We start from the raw sequence: 8,676 nt of genomic DNA on the forward strand, positions 1-8,676 counted from the left end.
TATATATACTGTATATATACATAAAGGAAACTGAAAAGTTTGACATACCTAACAAAACAGTACTGTTCTTATTGTTCAGATGAGTTTCAGGGACTCCAGCATTAGCGGCCATACTTCTGTAGTGAAGACAGAAATCACCATATGAATCASTGCAATCAAATAGGCTGTTCTATTCAAGACAAGTCTACATTCTGAAAGGAATGTTAATGAAAGTAGTCTATTACAGCTAAACTAGTCTGGATGCTCTAAAGGCTAATTATATAAGCCCCGTAGATCATCAGAGGTGATGTTACAGCCACTAAGACATACCCGGACAGCATAATAGACTAATACTATGGCCACAGGTTTACACACACGCACACACACAATTAACTGCAGCATTAGCATAAACCAGTCAGTGGAGGCAAAGACGGCAGGATCAACATCATCCATATCATTAAAAATTACACTTGAAAATGGCTCACCACAGCAGGCTCATAAATTGCATGCACAAGAATACACACTCACAGATAAGGGATTAGAGTGACAGACTTCAGCATCAGCACAAAATCCAGTTGTGCTCTAAAAACATGAGCTAAAATGAATAAAATAATGAAAAAAAAAACAGAATACAGTGTATTGTTTCTGAGATTATACATTTGTTTTTTTTAAATAATATTTATATAAAGAGAACAAGTTTTATGGTATTGCTTTGTTAGTATTGGCTTAATCCAAACCTTTTATTTTTGGGAAATATGTCAGTGGGGCATTTGCTGAGAAACTCAGCAAGTGATGCTCTGCTACTGTATGAGCTTTATTTGCATTATTTCATAAAATGTTTGACTGAAGCATGCAATCAGCTGACACTGTTATAAATGTCCACATTAAACTATATAATTCTAATTAGTTATTTTAATTTTTATTCTTTTGGAGATGAGTGCAAATATCTTGTACTCTCACAGGGTGGAGTTTGGGAATTTTATTATCCCTACAAAACAGGAGCAAAATTAGCAACAACATTTAAAAAGGTAGACACCACATCATGATGTTCTTTGTAAGTTTAATAAGACATTTACTTTAAAACGTGTTTACCCAACAAATTGCACAGGTAGTTATACCACTTGACCAGTGTTCAACTCATATTGGCCCCATTTTTTTCACTTTTTAATTWATTTATTTTTATTCTTCAGAACTGCAAGATGGTCTCAGGTAACTTTCTTTTTCTGTACTCGTTTTAAAAGATAGCACACTTCTCTGATCTTCAAGCTGACTCTTCCTCTGGAGGGAAGCCAGGCCCAAACTAAACTTCCTTTAAGCCCTCTTGATTGGCATACCCTGCCATTTTTTTCTCCTGTGCAGCAAAAAAATTAAATAAATAAATAAATAAAATAAATAAATAAAATAAAAAAAACTTACAAAAGCCTCCCTTGTCAGCTGGACACATCTAGTACTGCTGACTATTAGCTGTTCCAAGCTATTTTTGTGTTTCCTACCTGTCAGTGAAAAACTCGAATCTGGCAATTAGCAGACAGATAGGTCCCTATACATTTATTACATTTTTTTACTCAACATGGATGATTGTATCTAGTATACATAAATAATATGCATTTTTAATCAGATGTTAAACTGTTTGATTTTCAATCTGGTATTAGGAAGTGAGGACTCATCTGAATCATTTTTTTATACTTTTGAACTTAGTAAGTTAGTCAAATTGTAATAAAATATGGACCTATAAATTCTACTTCAGCCTAAAAAAATGTGATGTGTGTACTGCTAAGAAAGTGTGCAAGTCATCCACAATAAATTTTGTGACAACTGGGTGAGACACTTTTTTTTACTCTTGTCTCACTTCTTCTCCCTTTGCAGCAAATGTGGAGCGTTAGCTGCCAAGTCAAGCTTTTAGTAGCCAGAACGCTAAGACTAATGGTTCAGTCTAAGAAGAAGGAAATCAGAGCTTTTTAATCTTTACTTGATATAAAAAAATAGAAGAAAACACAACAACTTATTTTTTTTATATTTTGTGAATTTATTTTTTAGTTGTTCCACTTCCACTTTTTTAAGACAACATGAACATGTGCATTGACAACAATATTCATTTATTTGATGTTCAGTGTGAATCACTCAAACCTGACAGTATAAAAAATACATTAATAGTTGATGCTTAGAAATAAAAATAAATTGTTCTTACAGCGGAAGATATATATTTTTTAAATTTTCAATCCTACACATGACGCATCAGAAGCCAGTGATCAAACCACTGCTCGTCCCACTCCATCCTTTGAGCCAAAGGGTGTTTGCTACGACAACAGCCAAAACAACATTAGTATCCTCTTGCTCATGTTTTTTTTTTTTTTCTTATTTGTGGACAAACCTTGGGAGAGAGTTTCATTTCACCTGATTTACTGTATATCACGTCTAACTTTAAAAATAACTATTTTATATCCTTCTTTTTAATTTTGTGAAATGACTGTTCATCTTTTTAAATGGGTTGTGCCAATTTAGAACAAAGCACCATGTAGTGCACTTAGTAAGTTCTGAGATCTTCATTGAGTTATGAAGATAAGAAACACAACAGTTTAGGTTTTATTCATTTTCAAACAGTTTCCTGTTTCCAGTCTCATTTCTCGAGTCTTGTTCAACAGTATGTCAGATTTTCAAAAGATGGACAGCAAGCAAACATCCACTTAATTTCTTCTAGACTGATTAAAAATGGAAAAACCTTTTAGAATGATTAAACCCGTTGAAAAGTGTGCCTGTTATGCTCTTCAACCAGCACTTCAGATAGGATTTAGTCTTTATATTTATGTCACGTCTTTGTGTTTAGTTATTCRCTACTATTTGTTATTTGAGATTTTCAGAGTAAATTTATGAATTCATTCTTTAAACAGAGCTCCGACTTCAATTACRGAGCAGGCTTTTAGGATTAACTTATATGGAGCACGGTGCCGTTTTCCTGCATTTGAGCCAATAAAGAGTTTAATGTATTTTAGGTGAAACACTTACTGTAATTAGCCTCATCATTCACATACTAAGTTGCAATATAAAACATTTAAAATTTACTATAAACTCGTAGTTTTGTTTTGACCCATCACAAATCAAGATTTTATATTTCCCAGCTATCAAGAGCACTAACAGTCATTCAAATATGGCAAACAACTGGAATCCAGTTACACTTCCAGTCTAAGGAACTATTGTTTGATGGCCTTAATCAATAACTGGGGGACTGGTATTCCTTACGTTGTGGGACAGTTTTATTTATTTTTTTTTTGCATACACACCAATTTGTAGAGACCTAATGTTACTTATTGGGAACTGATTGATAMTATGGGGGCCTGAGTCTAGTCTCCATGAGGGGAAACGCCACTGGTGTGTCTGGTTTTAAGTGTAGGACTAAGGCGTGAATTGAGTTTAGGTTAGTTTTAAGGTCATGTAGGTACCTGTGAGGTTAGCCTTAGTTTTGGTGGGCAGGGTTAAGCTGTAGAAATTRATGTAAGTCAATGCCAGGTCCCCATAAAGATAGCTGTGCCAGATTGTGTGTGTGTGAGTACTTGTTTTTGTTACCTATTTAGATCTCTTACTAGTATACACATCTATCATTTGGTTAAAAATCACTGAATCCTTTTCAGATAATTTTCTTCAGTGTTAAAAAAGAAAAAAAAGTCTTGCATCACATGATAAGACTTCAGCTGCTGCATCTCAGCATTTATGCAAAAAATAATAATAATAATAATGGTGCCAATATAAAAAATCTTAGATGGTATCCGAAGGAGAACSTCCTTTGTTGCTTCAACAAATTCCATTTGAAATGGGTTTGAGCAATGTTTTTTGCTGTATGCATACATTTGATAATCTTTCTGAATGCGAGGTTTGTACTGATGTGACACATTAAACTTGTCTTTACAAAAGTAGGTACTGTGGAATTTTGTTTCTTGTTATAAAAAAGACAATATTTATATATAAATTTAATATACTAATCATTCCATCTAAGCTTTACATTTTTGTGTTTAAGCCAATGCCAAATACAGGTTCTCTTAAWTGWAGGGGAAAAAAAAACTATTATTACAACCTGAAACCTATTCATTTCAGTCAGCAATAGAAAAAAGGGGGTTCCAAAGCAAATAACCAAAGTGAAATTTTAACTGCATTCTCAAAAAAATGAGCAAAATTTGGAGCTGTTGTGTCAATAATAAGTTTTGAAATTGTGCAAAAATGCAACTTGGCATTTTCTGTTTTGTTTTTGTAATAAAAAAAATGTCTTGAACCTTTTTTCTATAAAAAACACATTTTATTACAGGGGAACATGACAGAATAATAGTCCAATTACCATCTCAGCAGCTGTAATTTTTTTTTGTTGTAATGTCAGCCCAAATAAACAAACACAAAATAATGCAAAACACTGTAATTAGCAGACCTTTTATAGATGTTGGGTATTAGGCTTTTGTTTTGAAGAGGAAAAAAAGAGAATGAGGGTGTTTTGAGCTTCATCAGAACTCAGAGGGGATTTATAAATTGTTAAAATACTTTAGAATACTTCAGTGGCTTTTAATGTTTTATTCATGAAATAGACCACTGTGAGAACTGCCAGAAGTGTAGTTTTCTTGCAAATGAATTTATTGTGATAGTCTCCATAATTAATGCACTGCCACTGTAATTAATACAGTTTTAGTGTTATATATTGTATAATTCCAGAGTAAGCAGGTGTTTATTTATTTATTTATTTTCTCTTTGTTTTCTTTTTTGTAACCCACCAGGGAATTTGCACGTTGGAAGGTGAGAAACACTGCAATCGAGAGACGGGACCTCATTCGGAACCCCCTGCCACTCATGCCTGAGTTCCAGCGCAGCGTTCGCTTGCTGGGCCGCAGACCCACAACTCAGCAGTTCATCGACACCATCATTAAGAAATATGGAACCCACATCCTCATTTCAGCCACCCTGGGAGGTAAGAGATCTTAACTTCTTTAATTTACTCACATATAAGTTGTCTTCTTCTCCTTCTTCTTTTCTATTTAAATGAGTGTTTGAACATGTATGAAATTCACACCGATAATTTGAGTGAAAACCACATTTTTACAACATTTTCAACAGAACATATTTATATAAAGACTATGTTAGGTTGTAAATTTTTGATTCATTTAGGGATGAGTAAGAATTTCTATTTTTTTCAGGTTAATACATTGAATAAACTTTCATTTTCTTGATAATTTATTTGACTGCAGCGTTAGCTAAGTTTAATCCTGTGAAAACGCGTCCTTCCTTCAGGTTGCTGAAAAACTAAAGTGCTACAAAATCACAAGAGGCTGATAGAACAAAGGCTCATTTACAAGATCAAGGGTACTGTGATCTTGGAGTGGCCACAGATAAAAGGGGTGTTTTTATTCTTATTCTTCTTCATGCATTGGCATGTACAGTACTGTGCAAATGTCTCCAACGACCCCAGATTTCACTGTTTTGCCTTAACGTAGTGAAATAGTTTTCTATGATGCAGTTGTGTTTAACGCTTTTTTCAAACTTTATGCAAGTCTATTTGAATTTCCTTATGTCTCCATTCATTCAAATCCAGTCCTTACACAAATTCATTTTAAAAGGAATTTGGAAGWTTTGCTTTTATTTCATTTGATTTGTTTATATGGTGTAAATTCATACAAAAAATGCAATTGATCCAATTCAAATGGAAGTGAATATGATAATAAATAACTTTTTTAGTTTAGCTTAATCAAACCAAAGTAAACCTGCAACAATATGTTTCATAAAGCACTTTTAACATTTTAAATTTAGAAAAAAAAAACAATCATTTTGGAGTGGATAAAATATATGGTGACACTGACATTCAAACTTGACAAAAAAGAGGTTTGGATGTTAGATAAGTCTAAACCTTACAAAATAAATACCTGTGATTTATCTGCAATTGCCGTATTTAAGGTAGGTGACAATAAATGCCTTTGATGGATGCTCCTATAGTGTGTTTTTGGCTGTCCTTTCCAAAATAAAAGTTAAGCATCTCGGCTGTTCAAGACTAAATATAAATGACTCCTCCATATCTCTTATCTTATCTCAAGCTCTAAGTGATGCATGAAGGCAGCTGTGATTAGTTTGGCAAATGCTTTTCGAAGCTATGATTAGTAAGATAGCCCACTCTGTTCTTTAGACTCTGCTTTACATAATTTCATGCATGATTGCTAAGTATGCTACTAACCTGAGTGGTGTTAAATGTTTTGTTTTATAAGCTCAAAAGCAATGTGCTTAAAAGAAAACAAAATCTTAACAGTTTATGTAATGCTTTTTCTCAATAACACCTAGATCAATAGCTCTATTTTTACTGAAGATAATCTATGTTAGATTTATGTATTTAAATTATGATTAAACCAACAAAAATGCTATCACTTAAAAACCTAAAAGTATTTTGGGGACCATGATTTATAAGTGTTAATAATGCTTTAAGACTAGGATAAGTAAACAGATATTAAGAAAAATAATTTGGTCAGATTTAATTTTAAAATATCATCTGATATATTGAACTTGACATTAGCCTATATGAAAATGCCTTATAACTGTTTTTTCCTAATATATAAGGTTGTGCTGCTGTACTTGTGCTGTATATGGGTGTTATTTAAACAATTTAATCAGCTCATGTTCTTTAATTAATTTTATGTTGCCTTAAAAATGAGTCAGGCTTACTTTTATTTGATATGTGTACAGTTAAACAAGATTAACTTTGAAAAATTGCTAATTTGAAACAAATCATTTGTTTTTAAAAWTATTTTTTTGGGTTAGAGTACCAGACTTAAAAAGAATATCAGTACCCAAATTGCATCACATGGATAAATATTGAGGTAAAAATGAATAAGAAAAAAAGCCTGAAGTGATTGCAGTGTCCTTTTCAACCACAGCATCCTTTTGAATCTTCTTGTATTGCATCACCTTAAGTGTTTCCTGTCTTTCTTTACATTTAACCTCTGGCTCATCTTTTCTGCTATTGGATTGTTGCCACATTTTCTTTAACCTTGGAACCTTTTGTTTCAAGTTACGCGTCAGCACACTTTTATCTCAAATCTTACTTTGGCTCAATAAAGAACACTGTCACAAAAACGTGCATGTGAGACTGGTGATACAAAAAGAAGAAGCTAAGTCTTTATGCAAATCAGTTTTTTGTGGACTTGAGTCATGGGATGGGCAGGAAAGAAATTTGTTGCTTAAAAGAAATAAAAAYGCTACAGTTGAATGCTTATGTGTCAAGAGTTTTATTGAACTATGCATTTTTTTTTTTACTGATAAGGCACTTAGAACTGTAAAAATGCAGAGATGTGGTGCTATAATTATGGCCTTTTACGAGAACTGTCCTGAAAAGTTTGGTTAAGTGCTTACAATGCTAAAAATATATACAGTATATTGCTTAGAAACCTGAAAATTTGAAGCATTGTACAGTCACATGCATCAATCAGGTGGTTTTACAGAACCACACAAATCAAGTTGTTGGTGAATGGAAAGTATGCAAATCTGTGATCATCTGTTAAAATATGTAAATTACTCTCTTCCTGGAGATGAATTAAGAATCAGTGACTACAAAGCTACAGAATAAAATCAGCATCTCCACAGTAGTGAGGTTTGTAGAATTCCTCACCAAAAAGATGGAAGGGTGGGTTCTTTGACCGCTCACATGCAGACTCTAAAAATTATGGTACATTTTCACAACAGCTGACTCCTATTGTCAAACCAATAAATCACAACACTGTTTATTTATTTATTTATTTTGTAATGACAGGCAACAAATCTGCTTATTACTTCCAYAATTCGGCTGTGACCAAGAACATGCATTGTACCCTTTTTTAACTACTAAAAAAAGCGATAATAAAATGATAGAGTCCTTCCTAAAGGCTTAGAAATGGGACAAAAAGATCTCACCGGTATTAACTCTCTGCAGGAAACAAACAGCAGTAGCTCTGTTGCAAAAATTGCAAAAAAAAAAAAGCTTATGCGTAAATTCAGACTGGAAGACTCCTTCCTCCTCACCTGCTCCATCCAATTGCTGCACCTCATGCCCAGCTGCAGTCAATCAGCATCAGATCCTCACCCTACCGCACCAATCATCTCGCTGAGATCCAGGTTAAAGGCTGATATCCAAGGATCGCCCTCTCCTCAGGCGAGTTTGACACACCTCCTCCCCGCCTCTGCCTTCAACCTCCAACTCTACTCGGCAACCAACCCTCTCTGGCCTTCACTCCACCACCAGTGACAATAATCCTAAACTTAAGCTGATAGCAAGCTCACAGCAGCGTGCAGCACCCATGTCTTCTGCCAAAGAACCTTCTTTTGTCAATAAAACTGTTTAATTGTTATCTTCTGTGTGTGAGTCTTTCCAGGTTGAAATAATAGTAGCTTAGCTGTGGTAAAAATCTGTCTACGTAAGACTAAAATAAAGAAAATATGTCAGCAATGTCAGCAAATCAGAATAGTGCACAATTGGTCAGACATTTTCAGTCCACCTGTTATTTTTTTTACAGTTTTCTTTAAGAATAATACCATATGATGAATGGATGCAGTGAGCTACATTGCCAGAGGTGTTAAACACTATTTATGAAAGTTAGTAGCAGTGCATCCTGTCCTGTTAGACGGGACTGTATTTTATTGTATTGCTGCTACGAAATTACCACATCGGTGGCAAAATAAAAAGTACATTGTAGTTTATATATATATATA

At 33.8% G+C, this 8,676-nt stretch overlaps 1 protein-coding gene across 2 annotated transcripts in view; it reads left to right on the top strand.

The window, feature by feature from the left end:
• The window catches only part of brinp1 (bone morphogenetic protein/retinoic acid inducible neural-specific 1), a gene marked incomplete in the record, with an annotated part of 117,023 nt that overhangs the window by 68,809 nt on the left and 39,538 nt on the right, over positions 1-8,676 (top strand). For both annotated transcript variants that reach the window (XM_014009384.1, XM_014009385.1), the window contains 1 exon segment: positions 4,731-4,921. In XM_014009384.1, coding sequence (XP_013864838.1) covers positions 4,731-4,921 — 191 coding nt within the window.

This window comes from Austrofundulus limnaeus, unplaced genomic scaffold (genome assembly GCF_001266775.1).
Source record: "Austrofundulus limnaeus strain Quisiro unplaced genomic scaffold, Austrofundulus_limnaeus-1.0 Scaffold57, whole genome shotgun sequence".
Lineage (NCBI taxonomy): Eukaryota > Metazoa > Chordata > Actinopteri > Cyprinodontiformes > Rivulidae > Austrofundulus > Austrofundulus limnaeus.